The sequence below is a fragment of the Crocuta crocuta genome, unplaced genomic scaffold, assembly GCF_008692635.1.
Source record: "Crocuta crocuta isolate KB4526 unplaced genomic scaffold, BGI_CrCroc_1.0 scaffold147, whole genome shotgun sequence".
NCBI lineage: Eukaryota > Metazoa > Chordata > Mammalia > Carnivora > Hyaenidae > Crocuta > Crocuta crocuta.
The window spans coordinates 6,323,284-6,350,939 of record NW_027532594.1 but is presented as its reverse complement, the minus strand read 5'-3'; the positions used below and the strand labels follow the sequence as shown (position 1 = coordinate 6,350,939).

General features: G+C 44.1%; 1 protein-coding gene across 1 annotated transcript in view; it reads left to right on the top strand.

Annotated features, from left to right (window-relative positions):
• SLC22A16 (solute carrier family 22 member 16) overlaps positions 1-27,656 on the top strand; it is a 47,690-nt gene that overhangs the window by 5,175 nt on the left and 14,859 nt on the right. Inside the window, exons 3-4 of the mRNA XM_077780042.1 lie at positions 16,929-17,408; positions 24,743-24,860. Of these exons, the coding sequence (XP_077636168.1) occupies positions 16,929-17,408; positions 24,743-24,860 (598 nt within the window). The remainder of the gene's footprint in view (positions 1-16,928; positions 17,409-24,742; positions 24,861-27,656) is intronic.

Sequence of the window (27,656 nt, the reverse complement as noted above, 5' to 3'; positions counted from 1 at the left end):
AGTGTTTAAAATGAGAACCGAACATGTGACATAGGCCAGCCAATCGGATCATTCCCTGCCTGCCACAGGCCAGCCAATCAGAGAATTCCCTACCCTGCCACAGGTGAATCTGTCTGTGCCTTCTAGTCTTCCCCCTCCTCCACACATGGCTTTTGAGAAACTGACTTGTAGATGCGGAAGAGGGTGGTTTTCTCTCATCTGAGATCGAAATGTACACAGAGATTTCAAACCATCATCTCCAGCCTGGATTATGCAACATCCTCCAAATTGGTCTCCATGCTTCCTCCCTTGCCCCACACATCTCCCTAAAATACAATTGTGGCTGCTTTATTGGCGGGGGTGCATATTTTTAAATTGAAAAATAAATAGAAAGTCAAAGTGGAAAAAAAGAGTTTCAAGTGTAAGAAGGAATAGCAAGTGTAAATGTGTGGGGACTGGAGTATGGTTTAGGATGAGCCAAGAGGCTGGAGTGGAAAAGTGGTTAAGGAAAAGGTGGGAGATGAATCAGAGAGGCAGACAGTGCCATGTTAGGATTTTGATTTTATTCTAACAGTGACAGGAAGCTGCCAAGCAAGGAAGTGTCTTACTCTGAATTATATTTTGAGGAGATGTATGGAGCAAGGGAGGAAGCATGGAGACCAATTCGGAGGATGTTGCATAATCCAGGCTGGAGATGATGGTTTGGACAAGAAGGTTAGCAGCGGGAGTAGAGAGAAGTGTTCAGAATTGGGCTCTATCATAAAGGCAGAGCAACTAGAATTTTCTGCTGGAAAAGGACGTGGAGTGTGAAAACAAGAGAGGGATAAAAGAAGATACCAGGGGTTTTGCCTAAGCACCTGGTGAGGTGCCATTTACTGACACAGGAAATGCTAGAGAGGAGTGAGGTTGAAGGTGGCCATGGTAAGTTTGAGGTGGCTTTTAGACATGTGGACAAAAGGTGGAGAAGATGGTGGTATTAACACGTCTGGAGTGCTGAGTTGAGGTCAGCTTGGACCCATAGATCTGGGATCATTCATACATGTTTTGAAAGCCTTGGGAGTAGTAGATCATGGGTTGGCAAGCTTTATCTATAAAGGGCCAGATAGTAAATATTTTAGACTTGGGCCATACCTTCTGTCACAGCCACTCAAGTCTGGCATTGCAGTATGAAAGTAACCATAGACAATATAAAAATGAATGAGCATGATTGTGTTCCAATAAAACTTTGATAGAGCAGGTGGCAGACCAGATTTGGCCTGTGGACTGTACTTTGCCAACTCTTGAACTACATTATGCTACTGAGGGAGAATGTAAAAAGTGAAGAGCTCAGAGCCCTGGGGCACTCCAACATTTAGAGAAATGGGGAAAGGAAGAGGATTTAAGAGACTGAGATGATAGCAAACAGAAAGATAAGAGAAAAATCCGGAGACTGGCATAGCACAGAAGCCAAGGAAGATGTTTTAAGAAAGACAAACCAATATTGTGGTATCAATAAGTATCATGAAACACTTGGAGACTGAAAAATTTTTTGAAATACTCTTCATGGTTATCTTCATCTTTCATTATTTTTGAACCATTTTACAACTTTGTAAGTTGTAGAAAACTGATAATAATGCAAATTATTCCTGTCCATAGAAAAGAATTGTGTTTGGTGGAACGCACCTGATACATTGGTGGAATTGGTGAAATGTCACTGCCTGGTGGACAGACCAGTTCTGCATCTATTTGTAACTTTGTACTAGCATTCATTATTTCCATATGTGGGGTTCACTGAATTCTTCTTTGAACAGATTGTAACATCTTATTGGTTCCCTCATTAATTAATGAGTGAACTAAAATTAGTGATATTCATTTTATATTTCTACACGAGTCATGATCATACCTTGTAAAATAATGTTTCTTTAACAGTGGACGGTAAGTAAGATAAGAATTGAGAATTGACCATTGGATTTGGCAACATGGGGCTCAGTGTGTCTTTGATAAGAGCTATTTTGGAGTAGTAGTAAAAGCATTGACTGGAGCATGCTGTATAAAACTATAATAATAAAGACACATGGGCACAGGGAAAAATAAATAGGTCACTGGAACAGATTTAGAGAGCCCAGAGCAAACCCACACGTAAATAGAAACTTCACAGACGACAGAGGTGGCAGTGCACAGATTGAGTATGCCATAAGCGGTGCTGGACAAGTTTTTAAAAATTTTTAAGTGTTTATTTATTTTTGAAGGAGAGAGAGACAGACTGTGGTGGGGGGGGAGTGGCAGAAAGCGAGGGGGACACAGAATCTGAAGCAGGCTCCAAACTCTGAGCTGTCAGCACAGAGCTCATGCGGGGCTCAAACCCACAAACCGTGAGATCATGACCTGAGCCAAAGTTGGACACTTAACCAACTGAGCCACCCAGATGCCCTGGACAATTTTTTATCCGTAGGACAAAAGCCCCAAATTGGATCTCCATCTGCAACTAAACAACTTCTTCCAGTGGATTTAAGACCTAAATGAGAAAAGCCAAAAGCTAAAGCTTTTAGAAAAATATAATAGAATATTTTTATGACCTCATAGTAAAGCAGAATTAAATTTTTCTTAATGTTTATTCATTTTTGAGAGAGAGAGAGAGCGAGAGAGCAGGGGAGGGGCAGAAAGAGAGAGGGAGACACAGAATCTGAAGCAGGCTCCAGGCTCTGAGCTGTCAACACAGAGCCCCACGCAGAACTCAAACCCACCAACCGTGAGATCATGACCTGAGCCCAAGTCGGATGCTTAACTGACTGAGCCACCCAGGTGCCCCAGTAAAGCAGAATTTTTTAAACAAGATACAAAACCGCAAATTATAAAGGAAAATATATGAGAATTTGACTTCATTAAAATAAAAAATACCACTTCTGATCGAGAATCACCATAAATAGATGGAAAGTACAATTTCTCATAACAGTTAACTGACAACGGAAAGGTATCCAGAATATACCAGTAGGTGAGGGAAGTACTTTGGGAGTGAGTTTTTCAAATCCTGCTCCAGTGCAAGTTTCTTGTTGCCACTCTTCTGCTTGTGCCTCTCTCTGCCCAGAGCGTTCCTCTGCCCTTGGGGTGACATAAAAGCTTTAACACGGCCGAGCCAGATCCTGTCACTTTTCGGGGTCATCAGAATCCATTCTTGAGGCTCAGCTCTTGGAGACTCTGTCCTGGCCTCGAACTGTTGGCCTTCTCTGAGACAGCGGTTCTCTCCCAGGCAAGAGAGGAGTCCAGAAACGTTACACAGAAAAGCAAGTAAGTACTTGCAGTAGACCCTTCCCACAAGTCTGAGAGCCACGCTTGGGAGGCGTGTCCTTCCAAAGGTGTTAGGTTCTTGTGGCCCCAGAACCTAACCTCGGGTCTTTGCATTGCCTCCTTGGGCAGTCCCGGGGCACCGGGACGACCGAGAGAGAGGGGGGAGAGGGAGAGAGAGAGAGAGGCGACCATGACGACGCGGTGAGTGTCCGACAGGGAGGGCGCGGGCGCGACGGCTGGCGCCGGGGCCCCGGCGAGCTGGGGACGAGGCCACGGCGGCGAGGAGAAGCCGGNAGCAGTGCGCGGCGGCAACATGAAGCCCCACAATTTGGAGCTGATTTTTGACCACGTGGGGCACTTCGGCAGGTAGGGAGTTGGCGGTGGGCAGGGGGGAGGACGGCGGAGGGGAGCGGGAGCCACGTGGAGGAGGCGCAGGTCGGGTCTGTTTCTTTCCGTTGCGGTGGGGCTCTCGCGCCGCGATCCCGACACGGAAACCTCTCCCGCTCCTTCCGTGGGGAAGTCGGGAGACCCGCGTCCAGACTCCTGGCCCGGAGCTGGGCTTGTGCTCTCGGACTCTGGCGCCGGGGTCTCCCCGACAGCGAGCGGAGGGGCGCAGGGACTGGCCTCGGGAGCTTGGGTGCGCCCCCCCCTCCACCCCGGCCGGCGCGCCTGCTGCGAGCAGGTGGGACCCGGGGCGCGCCCTCTGCGGGAGCCCAAGTCCGAGCCCGGGCCGGAGAGGTCGGCTCACACAAGTAGAGGCGTGCCTGTGCCCGGCGGCGCGGCTCCTCTTTCAGGTCCCAGACGACTGCTGACCGGCTCCGCCCCCGTAGGGTCCCCCTCTGTGCCTGGCAGGCAGGTATCGCCCCAGGAAAACCCGTTAGTCAGATTTTGTTGCCATTTATAGAAACCTAATAGTGTGCCAGGTACATTGTGTCGGGTACACACAGCGTTTCATTTGATGCCCTTGCAAAGGAGGTGTTTACACTCTTATTTTAATGATGGGGAAACTGAGGCTGATATGGCCAGGGACCCACAAAGGCTACACGCTGGGACCCAGATTTAGCCACTTGGCACCCTTCTTTCATTTGCTAAATTAAGACATTAAAATACTGCATTCATTCATTCATGGAGAAACGCTCCTCTGACCCAGAGCCTTCTGGGAAGAGAGGCTGCTGGGTGAGGGGCCATACAGCGTGATGATCAGAGGTGTGGAGCGGAGTCTGAATCCTGGCCTGCCTCTTATCTCTACTATTCTGGTAATATTGTGCCTCAGTTTCCTATCCACAAACTGGGAATCACAGTAATTCCTGCCTTGCCTCCCGGGCTTGTAGTGAGGAGATGGTGTGGTGCTGTTTTCCAAGTTGGAAAGTTGCACAAATGTTGGTGATGATTCCATGTGGGGGAAGGAGGAAGGTGGTAGAGCAGTCCCAGAAGGGGCAGGAGGCCCCAGATTTCTCCTGCTTCCTTCTTTTTTTTTTTTAATATTTATTTTTTAGAGAGAGAGAAAGAGACAGAGAATGACAGGGGAGGGGAAGAGAGAGGGAGACACAGAATCCGAAGCAGGCTCCAGGCTCTGAGCTGTCAGCACAGAGCCCGACGTAGGGCTTGAACTCACTGACTGTGAGATCATGACCTGAGCTGAAGTCAGACGCTTAACTGACTGAGCCACCCAGGGGCCCCTCTCCTGCTTCCTTCTAATACCTGTGTTTCTTTCTTTNCCGCGAGATCATGACCTAAGCGAAAGTTGAACGCTTAACCGACTAAGCCACCCAGGTGCCCCCTAATACCTGTGTTTCTTGAACATTGATCAGTGTGCCTGGCTCTGTCAGAAGCTTTTTGTACGTGCTACCTTCTGTAATCTTCTCTACTGCTTCATGAGATTGGTAGTATCACTCTCGTTTTACACCTGAGAAAACTGGGGCTTGTGCCTACATCACAGATCTAGTAATGGCAGGGCAGAATTGGATGTCATTGGAAGTCCATCAGTCTCCATAGCCCATGCTCTCAGCCCTGATGTTCTCCTGAACACAGTTAGGTACCAACTCCAGGACTCCATCGGGCTCTTTATATATTATTTTGTTTTATCCTTCTTGAAGCCGACTAGCATGGGGATTACAAGATCAGCTCTAGGGTCGGATGTCTGAGCTCCAGTCCTGGCCATACCACATATTAACTGTGGTCTTGAGCATTTTACTTACTACTTCCTCACCTGTAAAAGGAGGGTAATAATAGTACTCCAAATTTTTATTATAAGGACTCCACATGCAGCCTCTCATTAAATCCTTACAGTCACCCCATGAGGTAGGAGGTACTAATACCATTCTTTTCCTTTATATTTTAGAGAATAACAAGGTCGTTATATCAGTTGGTGTTTGGCTAACAGAGATCCCTCAGTTGGAAATTTGTCCCTCTCCAGTAACAGTTCAGGGCAGATTCTTCCCATGGGGTCTTCCAGGGACCCACGTGGGTGACGCAGCCCTGCCACCCACAGCATGGGGCTCTCTCTCTGTGCTTGGGGCATCTGTTCCCATTTTCCTCACCTGCATTGGTCAAATATAGCTCTCCTGGGTGGGAAAAAGAGAGAATGGATTTGGGGAGACAACTCTTAGCTGGCTACAATAATGTGTGCAGAAGTCTTAACATTCAGTACATCCTCAATAAACCACGGCTATTATTGTTTCCCAAGTCCCCATCCTGGTGGGAAGGGTTGGCTTGTGAAAGCAGCATGTAGCGAGGCAAGGGTAACAAACTAATGCTTATAGAAGGTGAAAACAGTGTGACCACGGCACAGGCCCCCGATTTTCTCTGTCATTTGCTCTAATTGTGCTTTTTATTGTTTATACATAGAAAGAGAAGTTGTGTTTTATTATTTAACCTTCTTTTAAGGAAACCTAGTGAAAGTGTTAAGTAGGGAGCCCTAATTATCTTTCATTTAGCATTAGTAATTTCTACGGGGAGGAAGCACTATCCTAATCACCTTTAAGAGAGGAAAGCAGGACACCTAAGAATTAAAAACCACTCCTGGTCTTGTCCGGAAGCCGTACTGAAGTCCCATAAACTTCATGGATTAAGGCCCACGTGAGAGGGAATTGAGGAACCATCCTCAGGCATCTGTGCTGGGATCATCTAAGAACCAGGATCCCTGACTTGTCTTGAATTAAGGGGAGAAATGATTTAAAATATTAGAGCTGGAATGTGGAGCCTGTAGCTGATTTACACCTATGGACATAGGTCGTTTTGTTTTGTTTTGTTTTCTCAATATAGGAACCTGCTTTGGTTCCTCCTTTTTGACTTCACCTTACAAACATCATATAGCCAGCACTTCTGTGCACCAACACTCTGCCACAGTGCTTTACATGAACTCTTCAACAACCCCTCAACAACCCACTCTTCAGATAAGGAAACTGAGGCATAGAAAGCTTAAGGATCTTGCCCATGGTCCCCGGTGGTAAGTAAGAGACACAAGAGTCAAACCTTAGTAATCTGGCTCTGGAGTCCATGCTCTTGTCCATAGTAGGATACCACCAGTTACATTTCTTTATACAGAATGATATAAATCTAGAACTGAAAGTAATTTTCTTCACCTGTCACCCAGATTACATGGGTCCATTTTCGGTCATCTTTGCTTTTCCTTGCTGGGCTTTCTGCCTACTGTGTCTGTATGATTCTTTTTCCATTAGTGTGTCTCTCTAGCTGTGAACACGGTGCTGTGTTGTATCTGTAAGTCTTATCCCAGAGGGTCCTTAGGTCGGCACATTGATAACACCTGATGGACAATAATCTCTGTAAGGGAGAGAGTGGTATGTAAGAATGCTAGATACCTAGGGAAGTAGGGTCTTATCATTTCAAGAAGTTATCCTTGCAACAAGGAAAGGGACATTTGAATTGAAAGGATACTCAGTATCTTTCCAGCATGTAGAAAGCATATTTATCTGAACCAACATGGATTGTTTGGAGAGTGCTAAGATGTTTTTATTCCTAAAGTATAAAGTATGAGGGTGAGAGAAGGGAGGTAAACTCACAATCATCTCTAAGAATGTTTTTATATGGCATGCTAAGGAGTTCAGGTATTAGGAAGGTTGCTTTGCAGAATGGAAGGTGCGTTGGGGGGACCGGAGTTTGGGTAGGGCCCAGAGAAGACCTAGGGAAGAGCCCAGGTGGGACATCAGGAGGGTCTGGACCAAGGCAGGGGGTGTGAGAGGGAGGACTGGACAGTTCTTTTTTTTTTTTTTTAATGTTTTATTTATTTCTGAGAGAGAGAGAGACAGCGTGAGCAGGGGAGGNATGAGATCATGACCTGAGCCGAAGTTGGAGGCTTAACCGACTGACCCATCCAGGCGCCCCAGGACTGGACAGTTCTGACAGGTGGCATTGTTGGGACCTTCTGGTTATAAAGGAGAAGTGGGCAAGACACTCTCATGCCATGCATCATATTTCTGGTTTGTGTAGATGATGGTGTCCTAAACTCAGAAACAGTTACACCCCAGGTGGGGCAGGCTTGGGGCTTGGATCAGTTTGAGAGCTTTGTGGGAATTGCAGGTTGAGACATTTAATAGGCATTTGGATGAACAATGTATTGCTCAGGCAAGATAATGTCCTTGTCAGTATGGGTTGGGTGGCCATTCAGGGCTGAAATCCAGCTGGTAGGCACAATGTGGACAGACTGGGTGTAACTTGGTACCCATTCCAATCTAGCCTCAGCAGGGCCTTGCTGAATACTTTTCTTGCTCTCTGGGTCTTGAAGATATTAAACTTTTAAATTGATATATTACATATATACAGAAAGTATGCACCATAATCTACAACCCGATGAATCATCATAAAGTGAACACAACCATGTTACCACCGCCAGACCACCCCTTCTGGTGCCCTCTCTCCTCCCCTTCCCTCCCCTCCCCCAGTCACTACTGTCCTCATCTCTACCTCCATGGATTAGTTTTGTCTGATTCTAAACTTTATATATATAAATGGAGTAAAAAATCATGTACTTTTGGTCAGACTTCCTTTGTTCAACATCATATGGGAGGTTCACCCCATATATGACACAGTAGTTTGTTGATTTTCATTGGTTTAGAGTATGTCATGACCCAAATGTTTCACAGTCCATTCACTTACTGTTAACAGACATTTAGATTGTCTCCAGGTTGGGCTTATCACACATACTTTTTCTCCTCTATGTATTTTAAGGTCCTTGTGTATGCATTTCGTTGGGTATGTACCAGGAGAGGAATCACTCTTGCTGAGTGTGCGTGTAGTCAGCGGCCAGACAGATCGGCAAAGTGGTTGCAACAGATTACATCCTCACAAGCTGTTTATGAGAGTCCCAGTTGCTCCACAACAACTGTTAAATATTTTGCATGTCAAACCTTGTATCAACAGATAGTTCAACCAGAGAATTCGGTTTCTCAGGGTGGTGTTTCTCTTCCATGTCAGAATCTCTTAGGAAGCTTTTTAAGCTTGTATAGAGTCCTGGATCCTACCTCAGACCTCCTGAACCACAGTCACTAGGGGTGGGTCAGAGAAGACAAATCCTAGTCTCAGAGGCTGCGATGGTAGGTGCTCTGTTGGGGTGTGTGTGTGTGTGTGTGTGTGTGTGTGTGTGTGTGTGTGTGTAAGTAGTTCTAGGGTTGACTGTGGGGTTCAGGCTGGCTGGGGAAGGAAGTGAAGCCAGGAAGGTGGCAATAAACTTAAGAAGCTGGTGGGATCCAAAGACTGGGCTCCTGCATGGGGCTGTGGCTGGGGTCAGTGAGAAGGACTGGGGGATGGGGGAGGGTGGGAGGTTACCATCAGCAGAATGTGACCTTTTCAACAGTGGAGCCATTCCAAGGGAAGAAACTACTTAGGTACCAACCCAGATGCTAAAGTGCATGATCCAACATACAGTGTTAGTAGAATAGGCACAGTGGGGCCGAGACAATGCCGAATAAGGTGCCATGTGCAGCATAAGCAACAGGTGTAACCTGGGCGAGGGAAATGGGGAGTCCCTGCTGTGCAAGAACAGGCCCGTCTAGAATCTGCCTGACACAAGCAGAGCCGCTCGGATGGAGTTGTCTCACAGCGCCCTTCTAGCCATCCTTCATCACCCTCGCAGGATGGGAAGTGCTTCTTGAGGAACTACCGGCCAGGGGAGAAGCACTTCCTGAATCCACAAGCCTGTTCCCTGGGGCAGGCGACCCTCCAGCCAAGCCAGGTGCTCACAAGTAGCCTAGTGTGTGCAGGCCAAGGGCAGAGCCTGACCCTGTGGCTCCACAGTGATATCTAGCAGCCTGGGCATGGAGGCTAGTGACCTGCGGCAGTGAGGGTCAGGCACCACCGTTTCAAGTGTGATCTTAGCTTCTCAGGTTCTTTTGAGTCACAGCAACTCAGGCTTGTCTTCCCAGCCTGCTGTTCCTACCCAGCCCCTCGGTATGGGATAGACTGAGGCCGATTTCTGATAGTTGTTCTTCGGGCAGGGTTGCCTTGTCTAGAAAAACAGAGCTGGCTCCTTTTAGCTGCAAGGACTCAGGCTTTAGTGCTCTAGGCTCTTCTCTCGGCCACCCACCCCGGAGACGCTGAGAATAGTATGTGTGTGTTCTCCCTCCATTTCTGTTGCTAGAAGAAAGCCACTCGTTGCTCGCTTGCCTTTTGCGTCGTGTTTTTCTTTTTGAACTGGCTGCTGGGGCCAGTGCCAGATACAGAGTTCAACTCTGAAACCGTGGCCAGCTCCAGTGTGCGGCATCTGGATGGCCACAATATGTTAAATTGGTTCCATTCTACTTCTCTGTCTCCGTGGGGTTCTAGAAGCGAGGGACCGTGGCCGCGTGCCAGCTTGGCAGTCATCCCTGGGCACTGGGGGAGGTTGCCAGCTTGATAACTTCACAGCACCGCTTCTGTGACTTTGCTTAGCATTGCCACCTTGTCAGAGTCTCCAGCGTGGGGTGTGTTCACCCCTCTGGTGGACAAAGATGATTCTTTGGAGTACCATGAGCACACCTATTTTACATATGAGGGTATGTACATGTATATGAATTTATATTTCAATATGCATAATATGTTAATTCAGTATGTAAATACGTGTATCCAGATATGCTCATTTTATACATCTGTGCACACACACACACATCCTTTTTTTTTTTTTTTGGCTGAAGGAGAATCCAGTCGAAATTTTTTATACACCGACCTCTTATTTATTTATTTATTTATTCATTTAGAGCATGAACAGGGGAATGGCAGAGAGAGAGGAAGAGAGAATCCCTAGCAGGCTCTATGCTGTCAGCATGGAGCCTGACACAGGGCTCAAACTCATGAACTGTGAGATCGTGACCTGAGCTGAAATCAAGAGTTGATGCTTAATTGACTGAGCCACCCAGGTGCCCCTATGCACTGGCCTCTTGAACCTCTCCTTACCAGAGGTACTGAGTATGCAATAACCTCAGCACTGCTCCTTTTACCCTGAGGGATTCCATGACATTCTACATACACTGCACTACACACTGTGCTAGGTGCCACAGAGATACTAACGTGATTGAAGTACCGTTTCTACCTTTATGGGACTATCATTCAGCCTTTTGTGGGAATTTTTTTGTTGCTGTTGATTTGGTAGAGAAATAGAAAGCATTCACCTGATGTTCTTTAACAAACACATGTGTATAACAGAATGGTACTTCAGCTGTATACCGTGGTCAGAGAGGGGAGAGAAAGAAATGGGAGAGAAAATGAGCAAAGGAGAGATGGCAGAGCAGGGGAAGCAAATAGAAAGGGTGGACCCGAGAGAAGCAGGCAGTGGGGATGGGTAAAGAGGGGCTGGATGGAGGCATTTAGCGGGGAGAGACCAGAGGAGTGGAGGGGAGGTGCTGCGGCAGGAATGGCTGAGGCCTGCTGTTCGCACAGCGTGACCTGCACATCTCTGGGTCTGCAAGGCCCCAGCTGCTGTTGTTTACTCTCATTCTCTCAGGAAGGCACAGTGGGGTTTTCCAGAGGCTAGCCCACATGTAATAATGCATCAGATGGAATGCAGACACTGATATGAAAAACCAGCTGTCTTCCATTAATCTAAATTAAAATTTGTTTAGGGGCGCCTGAGTGGCCCAGTCGGTTGAACGTCCAACTTTGGCTCAGGTCATGATCTAGTGGTTTGTGGGTTCGAGCCCCACATCAGGCTCTGTACTGACAGCCCAGAGCCTGGAGCCTGCTTTGGATTCCATGTCTCCCTCACTGTCTGCCCCTCCCCCACTCATGCTCTCACTCTCTCTCTCTCTCAAAAATAAATAAACACTAGAAAAATGTAAAAAAAAACACATTAAAATTTGTTTAAGGTTAATTTATTTTGGGGGGGGGAGGGGAAGAGAGAGAGGGAGACACAGAATCCGAAGCAGGCTCCAGGCTCTGAGCTGTCAGCACAGAGCCCCCCATGGGGCTTTAACCCACAAACTGTGAGATCATGACCCGAGCCAAAGTCGGAAATTTGACTGAGCCACCCAGGCACCCCATTAATCTAAATGTTAAATGTAAAACAATGCCATCCTGCCCACTTTGTTTCATTTTGTTTTGAAAATGATATCTATATGTTCTTTAATGCAGTAGGCTTATTCCTGTTATGTTTAAATGGATGAATAAATACTAAAAATTTTCTCCTTTTTAATTCCTAATACATAACTGACAACTCACATAAAGAAAAGGCCCTTGGGATTCTCAACATTTGTAAGAATGTAAAGGTTCCTGAGAAAAAAAGTTTGAGAATGAGTGAGCTACAGGAGGGTCAGAAGCACCTTCCAGAGAGAAGGCGCACCAGGACCAGGTGGGTGGACAGCTCCGAAAAGTAGGGAGATGAAGATCGCATGTATCAACAGTGCAGTTTGGCTCAGTGTGATCTGACAGGGCCTATTTTCTACTACCCGTTATAACGGTTTTACGGTAATGTTCCTCGTTGTCCGAGCTGTTCACTTTAAAATTGAATATTGAAACCACCTGCCCAAAGGGGGCTGTTCTATCTTGATTCCAGGGCTTTGAAATTAATGGGGAAATCCAAATTTTATATACTTTACCCTGCCGTCCTGGCACAGTTGTCCTTGTGAGACAACTTTTATTTCGGAAACTATGTCACTGTTTGTTGGCTTGAGTCTGTAAATTTGGAGACTCTACATTTATTTTTAAAGTTTGAATAAAGTTCTAATTTTTGGATCATTTTAGATTTACAGAAAAGTTGCAAAGATAGTTCCTGTATGTCCCTCACCCAGTTTGCCTCCCCATTGTCAATGTCTACCTTACTGTGGCGTATTTGCCAAACTAAGAAGCTGACGTGACTGTATTACTATTAACTAAACCCCAGGCTTTCACCAGTTTTTCCACTAACGTTCTCTTCCTGTTACAGGATCTAATTCAGGGTATAACACTGCATTTAGTTGGTGTGTTATCCTGGTCTCCTCTGGTCTGTGGTAGTTTCTCAGTCTCTCATTTTTTGCTTGGTTTTGTTTTGTTTCTTTATGACCTTGGGGCTCTTTAGGCATATTGACCTGGCAACTGTAGAATGTCCTACAGTTTGGGATTATTTGTTATTTTTCTCCTGAAGAGACTGGGGTTATGGCTTTTGGAAGATGTCACCAAGGTGTGAAGTACTTGATGATCGTATCATAGGAGCACATGATATCCACATAACATCATTGGAGGTATTAACCTTCAACATTTGGTTAAGATAGGATTTGCTTGATTTCTCCTACTGTAAAATTACTCTTCTTTCCTTTTTCATTCTTTGTTTTGTTTTGTTTTGTTTTGTTTTGTTTTGAGAGAGAGAGTGTGTGCATGAGAAGGGGAGAGGGGCACGGGGAGAGAGAGAGAGAGAGAGAGAGAGAGAATCCTAAGCAGACGCTATGGCCCCATGCTCAGCTCGGAGCTCCACAACGGGCTCAATCCTATGACCACAGGATCATGACCTGAGCTGAGATCAAGAGACCCACGCTCAACTGACTGAACCATCAAGGCACCCTCCCCCCCCACTTTTTTTCCCTACCATATTTGGAAAAGAGTCACTGTGTCTTAGCCTGCCCTCCAGGAATAAAGGGTGGGAATGAAGCTCCATCTCCTGTAGAGGGGGAATATCTGCAGATAGTTGGAATTCTGCTAGAAGAAAGATTTGTCTCATCTGTCCTTTGTACCTGTTTGTTCAACCATTTATTTATACCAAGTGGTATATTTTTCAGGATTCTCCAGAAAAACAAAATTGATAGGATATACAAGTCGATGGACATAGATGTAGAGAAGAGGAGATTTATTACAGGAATTGGTTCACACAATTGTAGAAGTGAGAAGTCCCGCAATGTACTGTGTGCAAGCCGGAGACCTGGGAAAGCCAGTGCTATAATTCAGTCCCAGTCCCAAGATCTGGGAACCACAGGGCTGATGGTGTACGGCCCTGGCAGAGTCTGAACCAGGAGCACGGGGGCATGAAATGTCTGAGGGCATGATAACATGGATGTCTCAGCCAAGCAAAGAAAGTGAATTAGTACTTCCTTGGCTTTTTTGTTCTCTTCAGGTTCTTAATGGATTGGGTGGTGCCCACCCACATTGGTGAAGATGATGTTTACTCAGTTTACAGATTCAAATGCCAATCTCTTCTGGAGATTCCTCACAGACACACCCAGATATAATGTTTTACCAACTGTCTGGGCATCCTTTGGCCCAGTCAAGTTGATTTATAAAATTAACCATCACAGGTTCACCCCTTGTCAACTTGCAACCCATATGGATCTCTTTACACCAAACTTGATCTCTAAATAAAGACAATAACAAGGTCTTAATTCCACCCAGTGTGACACAACTATCCAACATACAACCCAAAATAAGCTAATCTCTTTCCCAGAAGGAGACATAAAGTCCTTGGATGGTGTTTACTCTTTATTTGATACTCTATAACTTAAATATTATGGTGTAAAGCTATTTAAATACTGATATGGCAATACATCTTATGTTAGATGAGGACAGAATAAGGAATAAAACAAAGATATTTGCTTAATATATGTCTATATACACACAAGCATTCATAATAAAGAAGAAATACCCCCTGTGCCTGGGTGGCTCAGTCGGTTAACCATCAGACTCTTGATATTGGCTTGGGTTGTGGTCTTGCGGTCATGGGTTTGAGTCCCACTTTGGGCCCTGTGCTGACAATGCAGAGCTTACATGGGATTCTCTTTCTCCTTTTCTCTATGCCCTTCCCCCACTCACGTCCACACTGTCTCTCTGTCTCAAAAAATAAACTTTTTTTTAAAAGTTGGAATACTGATGACACTGTCCAATGCTGATATTTTGTGTGTTCCTATAAACAGTTCACACCATGGAATATCAGTGTTCTCTTTACTGCTGCGAATAGCCAATAGTATATTTAAATCTAATCAAATCAGACAATTTCAGAAACCCCAGAACCAATTCAGAAAACTCATTCTTAAATTTTGTTCCTTTAGAACTAATTTCAGTACCAAAATCTGTATCCGTCTAGATCCCCTCAAAAAACAGAGCAAATAGGACATAGATAGAGATGTAGATAAGAGATTTATTGTAAGAATTGGCTCACACAGTGATGGAGGCAGTCAAGTCCCACCATGTGCTACCTGTAGGCTGGAGACCCAGGAAAGCTGGTGGTGTATTTGTGAGGTCTGAGTCTGAAGGCCTGAAAATTGGCGGGCTGATGATGTGAGTCCTGGTCCAGATGCTGGCAGGCTTGGTTCCAGGACCCAGAAGGGGTCCCACAGGATCAGCCAAGAAGGTCCTTGTTTGTGCCCGGGATAGAAATTAAACTCAGGCCACAGGAGGTGAAAGCAGAGTTTATCGAAAGTATAGAGAGACTGACCATACAGACAGAGCTTCTGGAAGACTCAGAAAGGAAAGGAGGAAGTCTCATGTTTGTTCGGGATCTGGGGGTTTTTATTGAGGATCATGACCTGGTGTCTGTGGCCTCTCAAGCATCTAGGAATTAAAACAAAGACCAGGGCCCAGGTACTATTCCTTGGAGCGAGAAGGCCTTGGCGTCAAGATGTCTAGTGCGGATGGTCTAGAATATGCATATGACAGCTTCATTGGTCATTCTCATCTGGTCCTTCATTAGATGTTGTCTGTTCTGAAGAAATCATTAACTCCTTGATCCTTACAAGGAGGATGTACACTGTTTGCATTCTGAGGCATGTGTAAAGTGGGGGTGCAGGCCCTAGCAAGAATGAAGCAGGAAAAGGAGCAAAAAGCAGCTTTTTATGAAGTCTTCAGTTTCCCTATATCAGCCTGAGTCCAAAAGTCTGAGAACCAAGGATGCCAATGTCTAACGGTAGGAGAAGAGGGATCAGATTTGCCCTTCCTCTATCCTTTGTTCTAGTCAAGTCCATAGTGGATTGGTTGATGCCCACCCACTGATGAGGGTGATCTCCACTCAGTCGCCCAATTCAAATGCTAATCTCATCCAGAGACAACCTCATAAACATGTGCAGAAATAATATTTACCAGCTACCTGGGCATTCCTTAGCCCAGTCATGTTGATATATAAAATTAAACATCACAGTCTAGACTCATATGTTTATTTTATACTTTGGAATCTACCATGCTATTTATTTTGTTGCTCAAATTGTTTCAGACTTGCCCATTGGGAAGTATTTCACATTGGTTCCTGTGTCCCTTTAACATGCCCCCATCATTTTGTATTTTGAGCGCTTCCTTACTTTCTGATACCACAAGATGCTTTAGACATATTTTTCATTTTCCCTGTCCTGGTCTTAAATCAGCCATTTTTCCTGTTTTTTTTTTAATTGGAGGATGGTATTTAGAAAACAAGATCTGGGCACTGGGTGTGCTTGTTGCTATTGAGATGTTGACGCAGGCTGGCTGGGTTTGAGGACCAGCCAAGAGGGTTGTTGGCTTCACGCAGAATATAAACCAAACGTAAGCCAAGAGGAAGTGAGGACAGAGTTTACTGAAGACATAAAGAAAGCATATATAGACAGAGCATCTGGGAAAGGAAAGGAGAGTGAGTTCCATCTTTGCTTGGAGTCTGGGGTTTTTTCGGGGGACAGTGGTCTGGTGCAAGTATCTNGGTATAGATAAACCACATCTTCTTGATCCATTCGCCCGTTGATGGACACTTAGGCTCTGTCCATGTTTTGGCTATTGTGGAGAGTGCTGCTATGAACATTGGGGCACATGTGGTGCACATGTCTTCTTAAGCATCCAGGAACAAAGATGAGTGTTTAGGTGTTCTCCATAGTTCACATATGACCTGGAGCCAGGGGTCTTGATGCGTTAGTGGTCTTGACCCTACCTGGTCACTCCCTAGATGCTATCTACCGTGCTGGAAGACTCTAAGAAAGCATTAACTCCTTGGCCTTTACAAGGAGAACATACATTATCTGTTCTCTAAGGCATGTGTAAGGTGGGGGTGCAGGTCCTAACAAGAATAGAAGCATGAAAAGGAGCAAAAAAAGCAATTTCTCAGGGGGTCCCTTCAGTTTCCCTGTCTCAATGTCATTGCTTCTAGGCCCTCCTACCAGACAGAGTTATGTATGTATACTAACATGTTATGTATATGTATATATTACATATCTATAATTATTTCCGTATTTATTCATCTGTATATATGTTAAGCTAACCATGATGAACACCCTTCATATTTGCTTATAGTCTTTTTTAGCCCAGAGGGCAGATAAAATAACTTGCTTTTCTTCTCTTTGCAGATTTCAGATATTCATCTATTTTATATGTGCTTTCCAGAACATCTCTTGTGGTATCCACTACTTGGCCTCTGTGTTCATGACAGTGTCCCCCTACCATACCTGTAGGCCCCCAGGCAACGTGAGTCGGGTCCTTTTCCACAATATCTCTAGTTGGAGGTTGGAGGACATCTGGATCCTGTTTATCACAGGCCACGAAGATCACATTATAGTGCAGCTACAGAATGGTGAGGTCTGGGAGCTCACAAGTTGTCACAGATTCCGGAGGGATGACAAGTCTGGTTTGAACTATGATTACAGTGGCCGTAAGAGTGGCTTTCCCTGCGTGGATGGCTATGTCTATGACAAAAGCAAGTGGGACAGCACCGTGGTGACTCAGTGGGATCTGGTCTGTAACCGAGAATGGTTCGCAAAGGTGATCCAGCCTGCATTTATGGTGGGAGTTCTGCTGGGAGCGATGATTTTTGGCTACCTTTCTGACAGGTAAAATGAAATCTTTAAGTTTGTTGCATCTGTGTAGGGTCCATTTTCCTATCTGGTTTTCTTAAAGGTCAAGGAATTATGTTCAAAACTCTAGTTATTTTGATACCTCCTATCTAAATACCTACCTCTTTGCTGCTTTGTCATTTAGGGGAGCACACACACAAAAAAACCATAGTGTTAGAGGATGTGTTTTGAAGTCTACCTGGGTTCAGATCCTGGTTCTACCCCTTATTAGCCATGAGCTCTAGGCAAATTGCATAACCTGTGCTTCAGAAAGTAGTCTGTAAGCTGGTGATGAAAATAATAGCACTCACTTCAAAGGGTTACTGAAAAAATACTAAAGAAAGTACTTTGGGCATATAACCACTCAATAAATACTGGTTACTATTTGAATATGAACATTATCTATCTATCTGTCTATCTATCTATCTATCTATCTATCTATCTATCTATCTAATCTTTTTAAAAATAAACTTGCTTTTTAAGAAGTGTAGCCTGGGGGCGCCTGGGTGGCTTAGTCGGTTAAGCGTCCGACTTCCACTTAGGTCATGATCTCACGGTTCGTGGGTTCGAGCCCTGCGTCGGGCTCTGTGCTGACTGCCAGCTCAGAGCCTGGAGCCTGTTTCAGAGTCTGTGAGTCCCTCTCTCTCTGACCCTCCCCTGATCACACTGTCGCTCGCTCTCTCTCTCTCCTAAAAAAAAGTAAAAAAAAAAAAACATTAAAAAAAAAAAAAAGAAGTGTAGCCTGGTTCTATGCAATAATATTTATGAAATTGTGGGTTTGATACACCAGCCATATTTTCTTTAAAAAACACACATTAAAATGAATACATAGCCCTTAAACAAGGCAAAGTGCATCTCTGTGTGGACATGGACTACACTTTAAGTACCTGTGCTAAAGCACAGAAGTGAATGTATGGTCCCCATAGTTGTAAGTTTTGCAGCCATATGCTGAGCCCTGGAAACCTGAAGACAATAGCGTAGGTCCAAGTCTCGCCCATGTCCAAACATGTCCAAAATAAAATTGTAGGGTTTTATTGTGGCCAGGGCCATAGTAGAAATGAGGCAAAATCTATGGAAGCCTAAAGGGAGGAGTGCCTAGGTCTTCCCACCCCTAATCCCCGTCCCAGGAGGTGGCATTTGAATAATGAAATTAAAGCAGAAGTGGAGTCTAGTTATTATTTGGTGGATGAAGTTTATGTTTCTATGTTTAAGAATCTTTTATTCCAGGGGCACCTGGGTGGCTCAGTCGGTTAAGCATCTGACTTCAGCTCAGGTCATGACCTCGTAGTTTGCGAGTTCGAGCCGCATAGGGTTCTCTGTTGATAGCACAGAGCCTGGTTCAGATCCTCTGTCCCCTTCTCTCTCTGCCCCTCCCCTGCTGGTTCTCTCTCTTTCTCTCTCTCTCTAAAAAAAAAAAAAAAACTTTTAAAAAGCATTAAAAAAGAATCTTCTGTTCCATAACCATCTTCCTGGAGTGTGGAAATTAGGTCAGTCAAAGCCAAAATCATGATTGAAAGGCACCATGAGTGAGAGTCAGCAGAAGCAATAGGCCCCCAAAGCAGACCTTCTGCACAAAGAAGAATTAAAGTACTGGAAATTGTATTTTATTTTTTAAATATTTATTTATTTAGAGAGCACGCATGCATGAGTGGGGAAGGAGCAGTGAGAGAGAGGAGAGAGAGAATCCTAAGTGGGCTCCACACTGTCACCGTAGAGCTTGACATGGGCTCTGTATTATATTTATTTGTTTACTTACTTACTAACTTATTTATTTAAAGTAAACTCTCAGCCCAACACGGATCTAGAACTCACGATGCCAAGATCAAGAGTTGCATATTCCACTGCATGAGCCAACCAGGTGTCCCTAGAAATTGTGTTTTACAATGACATAAAATTGAAGAATAACTACCTAGAACATCTAGAAAAAAAATAATAAGTTCCTGACAAATTCCTGGGAAGTTTTAACAACCTATTATATATAACTAGAGAGAGAATGAGTAAAATGGATGAAAGCTCAGAAAAAATTATCAATAATAAACATCAGAGAGACAGATGGAAAATATGAAAAATTAAAATTCATGAAGGCTGAGGGATAAAGTCTAAAATATACTTAATATTAGAAACTAATCAGAGATGCCTGGGTAGCTTAGTTGGTTAAGCGTCCAATTCTTGATTTCCACTCAGGTCATGATCTCATGGTTTGTGTGATCAAGCCCTGTGTCCTGCTTGAGCTTCTCTCTCTCCCTCCCTCTCTGCCCCTCCCCTGCTTTCATGCTCTCTCACTGTTTCTCTCTCGTAAATAAACGTTTAAAAAAATAATCAGTGGAATTTACCACATTAATAGATTAGAGGACAAAATTTCATATTATCGACTCAGGAAAAACATTTGATAAATTTCAAAATACATTCAGGTATCTACAAAGAGATCTACTATGAGCATCTTAACTGTGAAACGTTAAAAGCTTTTCCTTTGAAATGAGGAGTACATAAGGATGTGTGAAACACTGCTTCTGCTTAGTATTATACTGGATTCCTATAAAGCAAAACAGAGAAATGAAAGAGAGAGGGAAAAGCAGAGGGAGGGAGGAAGGCATAAGTGGAAAGAAAAAAGAAAAAAGTCATTATTTTTAGCCATTACAATTCTGTATGAAAAATATCCAGCAGAAGATTTATTGGAATTAATGAGCATTTAATGAGATTGCTGGATATGTTATTAATACATATAAATTAATTATGTTTCTATCTACTAGTAATATACAAAACTTTAAAAATGCCATTGCAGAGGCCAGAAATAAAATCAGACTTTATGGTCAATTAATCTATAACAAAGGAGGCAAGAATATAAAATGGGTAAAAGACAATCTGTTCAATAAATAGTGCTGGGAAAACTGGACGGCTACATGCAAAAGAATGGAATTGGACCACTTTCTTACATCATACACAAAAATAAACTCAAAATGGATTAAAAACCTGAATATGAGACCTAAAATCATAAAACTCATAGAAGAACACATTGACAGTAATCTCATTGACATTAGCCTACACAGTGTTTTTCTAGAAATGTTTCCTCAGACAAGGGAAACAAAAGCAAAAATAAACTATTAGGACTACGCCAAAACAAAAAGCTTTTGTGTAACAAAGGAAACCATCGACAAAATGAAAAGGCAACCTACCAAAAGGGAGAAGATATTTGCTAATGATATATCCAGTGAGGGATAATATCCAAAGGGTATAAAGAACTTATTCAACTCAACACCAAAAAAACCCCAATCTGATTAAAAAATGAACAGAAGATGTGAATAAATGTTTTCCCAAAGAAGACAGGCAGATGGCCAACAGATGCATGAAGGTGCTCAACATCACTAAATGCAAATCAAAACCACAATGGTTGAGGATCTGACTGTTGATTTGGCTCAGGTCATGATCCTGGGGTTGTGGGATCGAGGTCTGCCTTGGGCTCTGTGCTGAGTATGGAGCCTGCTTGGGATTTTCTCTGTCCTTCTGTACCTCCCCTGCTCGCTCGCTCTCTCTCTCTCTCTCTCTCCCTCTCTCTCTGTAAAATAAAATTTAAAAAATCTCTCTCTATAAAATAAAATAAAAAAAACAACAACTCACTTTTATGGACCATTTACTATGAGCTACATACCATTTTATTTAATTTATTTTTTTAATGTTTTATTTATTTTTGAGAGAGAGAGAGAGAGACAGAGTATGAGCAGGGGAGGGGCAGAGAGAGAGGGGAACACAGAATCCAAAGCAGGCTCCAGGCTCTGAGCTAGCTGCCAGCACAGAGCCTGTCATGGGGCTCGAACTCATGAACTGTGAGATCATGACCTGAGCCGAAGTTGGACGCCCAACTGACTGAGTCACCCAGGCACCCCATACTATTTTAAATGTCTTGTGTATTATCTCATGTAATTACTTAAAGAAGTCTATGTGGTAAGCATTACTGGCCCTATTTTAAATACCACTGTAGAAAAGAAAGCACAGGGGCGCCTGGGTGGCTTAGTCGGTTAAGCGTCCGACTTTCACTTGGGTCATGATCTCGCAGTTCGTGGGTTCGAGCCCCGCGTCGGGCTCTGTGCTGACTGCCAGCTCAGAGCCTGGAGCCTGTTTCAGCCTGTGACTCCCTCTCTCTCTGACCCTCCCCTGCTCATGCTGTCTCTCTCTCTCTCTCCTAAAAATAAATAAAACATTAAAAAAAAAAAAAAAAGAAAGCACAGAAAATTAACTTGGAGAGTAAGCAGTGAAGCTGGGATTTGAATCCAGTCCCAGACACCTAACTACACAACATTGTGTTGTCCTTCATTTCTGCCATGAGACCCCAGAGGATGGTCAGAAAAGGCTGCACATTTGACCTGGGTTTTAAATGCTCAATAGGGAAGGCTTTCTAAGGGGGAAGGAACAACTTCATGTCATGAGAGAGCCTAAGTCAGTCTGGCAGAAGTGAAGGATGCATAAAGGAAGTGATGCTAAGCCATACCTGGGATTGTTTTATTTCTGGGCACTGTGGGGAGTGCACTGGTGCCATGTTGGGACGAGGAGCAGAGAGGGAAAGATGGATACATTTTGAGGAGGTATTTATTTGCTTGTTTGTTTGTTTAGAGAAAGAGAGTGCAAGTGAGCCATGGGCAGAGATAGAGAAAGAAGCCCAGGAGGGGAGAGGGAGAGAGAGAGAGAGAGAGAAGCAGGGCTCACCCAAAGCAGGGGATGAGCTCACCCAATGTGGGACTGAATCTCACGAGATCGTAATCTAAGCTGAAGTCAGATGCTTAATGATCTTGTCACCCTGGGGCCTGAAAAGGCATTTTGAAACTGACATAATTTGGTGGACTTCAGGAAATGCCAGCATGGAGACAGGTAGGCCACCAGGGTGATATGAGGCAAAGCTGGAGAGTGGCTTCTGTAGCTGATGGAGAGCTGGCCCTCAGGAGTGGACATGGCCAGTGGCACTAGAGAAGACAGGCAAATAAGGACTGAGAGAGGCAACATGGAGGTCCCTGGTGACGGGAGAGCAATCTCAGTAAAGCCAGTTGCAACCTGGTGTCATGGCTAAGGAAACATAGGAGTTGAAGAAGTAGATACTCCTTTCTGATAAGCCTTCCGTGGAGGAAATGCAAGGAGCATTGGGACTGAAGGAGTGATGGGGTCCAGAGGTTCTTGTCTTGGGTTGGAAAAGACTTAACTTGCAAAGAAAGAGTCAGAGAAGAGAGAAAGACAGAGGGGGGAAAAAGTCATTGTTGGAATAAGTTCTCAGAGGAGGTGGGAAGAGGCATGATCCAATACAAAGATCGCAAAATGGTATTTGGAAAGAAAAGAGTTTATGTCTCTGGAGAGGAGAGAAGAAGAGAAAGCTGAATGCAGATTCAGGTTGTGTTGGCGAGTGGGTAGAACAAGAAGTTGTGGGGCTTTCTCTTTGATGGTGTCTGCCTTCTGCAGGAGTTGGGTGGTGGAGACATTGTGGCTGGTAGAGGAGGTTGACTGGGGACGGCTAAAAAGTTTGAAACGGCATTCAGGGCTCAGATGAGATTGGAGAACATGCATGTGTAGGACCAACCATCCCTACTAGTGTGTGTGGGAGCAGAGAAGGCTGAGGGTGTGCAGATGACAGTTTTTTATTTGCTTGCATATCCTCTGTTCTACCGGGCAAACGTGTTGGTTGGAATCTCAGGACTATATTCTTTTACCTTAAAATTATCTGTCAGGGAGAAAATATTTGTAAATTACATATCTAATAAGAGTCCAGTATCCCAAAGACATAAAGAACTCTTACAACTCAACAATAAAAGACAAATGACCCAGTTTTAAAATGGGCAAAGGATTTAGGTAGATGTTTCTTTAAAGGATATATGCAAATGGCCTATAAGCACATATAAAAATACTCAACACCATTAATCATTAAGGAAAATGTAGAACAAAACCACAATGCGATACCCTTGTACACTCATTAGGATGGCTGTGATCAAAAAGACAGACAATGGGGCACCTGGGTGTCTCAGTCAGTTGAGTGTCCGACTCTTGATTTTAGCTCAGGTCATGATCCCGGGGGTCATGGGATCAAGTCCTGAATCAGGCTCTACCCTGCTTATGATTTTTCTATCTCTCTCACTAAAAAAAAAAAAAAAAAGACAAAAATAGACAAGTGTTGAAGAGGATGTGGGGAAATTGGTCTCCTCTCCTCATTCATTGTTGGTGAGACTGTAAAAATAGGGCAGCCACTTTGGGAAGCAGTTTGGCAGTTCCTCAAATGTTAAACAAAGAGTTATCATATGACCCAGAAACTCCACTCCTAAGTATATACCCAAGAGAATTGAAAACAAATTCACACAAAATCTTGATCACAAATGTTCATGGCAGTATTATTCCCAACAGCCAAAAAGTGGACACAGTCCAACTGTCCATCAGCTGATGAATAGATAAACAAAATGTGATATAGCCATACAATGAAGGGTCACTTAGACACAAAAAGGACCGGAGTACTGATACAGGCTACCTCACAGATGAAACTTGAAGACACCATGCTAAGTGAGAGTGGCGAGACACTGCAGGTCACATATTGTATGACACTGTTAACATAAAATTCCAGAAAAAGCAACTCTGTAGGGAAAGAAAGTAGGTTAGTGGTTGTCAGGGACTGGAGGGAGCAGAGAGGGCAGAATGGTGGCTCCTGGGTACAGAATTTCTTTTTGGAGTGATGAAAATGTCCTGGAGTCAGTAATGAGAGTTGCACAGCTTTTTGAATACACTAAAAGCCACTGAATTGTATACTTTAAAAGGTTGAACTTTATGTGAATTATATCTTAAATTTTAAAAACCTGTCAGGAATATGATTTGTTTGCTTTTTAGACAGAGCAATGCCCCTCCCAATGATGAAAATATAGGGCAAGTAAGCGCCTTATTCTTATGAGCAGAATGTGGTAAGACCTCTGGTTTTAGAGGGGTTTGGCAAGAGCTGACTTACCCCTGTGGGTAGAGCCAGGCTGACAGGGAAGATGATCCAACAGGTCCTAGAGCAGAAGTCCTCTGAGCGGAAGGACAGATTCCCTCCCCTCTCCCTTGCCAGTCCTGGGTTAGGAGGTGCTCTGGGGATCACCCGGGGTGATCATGTATGTTTATGAGGGCCTAGGGTAGGGGCGTCTCCTCTGAAGACTGGCATCTTAAAGAAATCACGTGTTAACTCATGACTTCCCCCAAATAAATGAATGAATGACAACAATCAATACAGAAGCTATTAAATACATAGGTCACATTCATCTTTCATGAACTGGAGTGGATGTTTAAACTCTGATAACCACACCTTGCTTCTCTGCTGTGTGCTTCTTATTTTTCAGGATAGGGAGACGATTTGTCTTGTGGTCCACAAGCACTGGCATATTTTTATTTGGCCTCGCAGTGGCATTCTCATTCGATTATTACAGCTTCATGATCGCACGCTTTCTTCTTGCTATGGTGAGTCATGGGGGCGCTTTTCTGAAACCTCTAATTCTACTACGGTATTTTCATATTAAACCTCACTCTCTCTTAGTGTGGGTCATTTAGAATGTGGTGAGAGAGATCAGGGACTGATTGTTTGTTCCTTCGACTGAGAAGTCTTTCTGCAGAATGGTAGTGCCCTGTGTTTGAATGAAACTCATTAAAATGAAAAATCGTTGCTTACTAGGCAGAACCTTTTTGTTTGTCTCCATGCCTGGCACATGGTCCACATTCCATGATTACTAAGGCATTATTTTATTTCTAAGCAATTATATTGGCCTGGTCAGGGCCTGCACACATGGGCCAAACAGACATTCAAGGCGTAAACAAAGTCATTTGTGTAGGAATGAAAACCAGACGCATTCAGCTTTTCTGTTATTAGGAACAGGGACATATCATTTGAATACCAGCTTTGCCTTAATTTGGGCAAACACGTTGTCCCCTTTGAGCCGTAGTTTCAAATCTGTAAACTGTAGACAATAACCCCTGCTTCTCTGGTATTGATAACTGGGTGTTATCAGAATTCAATGAGATTAAAGAAAACGTCCACAGTACAGCACCTCTCACGACATAGGCCTTCCTTCCGGTAGTGACTGTTATCGGAAGTGAGCCAGCCAGTGAGGAAGCGTCCCCACACTTGGTGAAGCTTCCAGACAGGTTCCAAGCTGCCAGACAACAGCAGAGATTCTATTTGGAGGTCACTGGTCAAGGATAATGGTGTGATGTTTCTATCTGTGGGAGGAGCTTGTGACCTTGGTGAACACAGAGATGGGCGTGCACCCCCTCTCACCAGGGGGCAGGAGCCAAGGGTCCAGCGAGAAGCCAAGGAAGTGGATCTCAGAAGAGGTCCCTGCAGCCCCTCACAGAGCAAGGTGGTGTGTTCAGTTTTGAAATCTTCCCTGATGGCTGGAAAGGGTTCCTAGGAAACCACACAGATGGCCAAGGATAGGGACGGTGCATCAAAAGAGAAACACTTAGGAGGCTGGGAGGTGTAGCACCTTTTAAAAAGTAATTATATTTATATAGGAATATAAAGAGTTTTTAATGCAAAGGGTAACAACCAGCAGTCTGTCCCCACTGAGGACAGAGTAAGAGAAAATGGCTCTGTAACTGCAGAGTGAGATTTGGTGAGAGCCCTTCTGGGGGTAATGATGGTTCTAGAAGCACAGGTATGGAGATAGGGTGAAGGTCCTCTTCTGGGAGGCTTACGAGGATACATTCTGAAAAGAGCTGTTTCAGTCTTGCACATAAAGTGTTTATCTCCAGAGCTAAGAAAATGAGACAGCCACTCATTGAATACATTTGTAAAATGTGGCTTTAATTTTCTGTGGCTCTCATCTTTGATTTTCAAGTGAAATGTTGTTGTGGTTGAATTCTGAGTAGGGAAGATGCAGACAGACTAATTTCCTCAACACATTTATTGATCTGCCCACAGAATGTAATGCTAAGTAAGCAGACCAGGCCATTTCAGTAACCCTACAGTGTAGTGGGAAGGCAAAACACTGATGGGCCATCTTCAAAAATACAGTGTTGACAAGAGGCACGACAATGGGGAGGGGCCTTAAGTTGTGTGGGGGGTGCAGGGGGAGTGGCAGAGGGTCAAGGCTTTTTAGTTCTGAGGGGCGTGTAAGAGAAGAATGTTCCAGGCAGAGGCAGCAAGTGAGAAGGCCCTTCGATGAGAAGGAATTGAAGGTCCAGATATCTGGAGAGTAGAGAGGAGGTGAAATACCTTGATGATGCTGAAGGGGAGGGAGATAATTAGGCAAGGCCTTAGAGGATGATCAAGAGTTTGTTTGACTTCCGAAAGGCTATGAGAATCTCCTGAAGGGGTTCAGGTGTGGTCAAGTGACCATTCTGGCTGCTCTGTGGGGGTGGGGTCAGGGTAGATGTGAAGAACAGAGTGTTATCAGGGGAGGTGACAGGTGTGAATGGATCCAAGGAGTCTTTTGGAATAATATAGGCAGTTGTGTACGGATTGTCTGAACCCAGTGTCAGAAGTAACCAATAGGAGGTGGGAGTGGACTCAATTAATATGGAAGAAAAATTTGATGTTCCTACTTAACTTAATGGAGAAATTTACAGTATTTCACAGTTATCACAATCTTTGTTCGAGTGCTGTACCTGCACCAAACATTTACCAAACAACTCAATTCTTGGATGTGGGAGTCCGCTCATTATCAGGGTTCATTGTCTAAGTGTTGCAATTACAAGGCTGTATGGAGAAATGAAAGCTCTTGTCACAAAAATATTAAACTGAACAATAATGGGGAGGGCTCCACTAAGCACAGCCCTCTTTACTACTAGTGTCATCCTCTGTGTCACAGGAAATTGCCTGTAGGTTAGCCTCTTTGTGACTCTCTGATGCAAGGTGAAACTGCAGGTCTTACAAAGGATGTGTGATTACAAAATGTCTTTGAAAGCAATGGGGGAAAACTGAATCCTATCCGTATCCCTTGACCAATTGGGATGTGGCCGAGATAAGTTAACTTATGAAGAAATTGACATCCACATGGATAATGACATGATGAACCTTCAAAAGAGTGTGATTTGAATATCAAAGGATTAAGAGAGGCCTTTGGCTTTCAAATAATATTGCAAAAATTAACTTTATGATTTGTGTTATAAAATTCAAATGTGAAATAATCCTGTAGGAAAAATCCTAATCCTTTCTTCATCCCCCACAAAAAAATCTATCATTTGATTCATTCTTTGTTTATTCCAAGAGTGATCACATATTATTATTATTATTATAGTGAATTTTTGATAAAGATA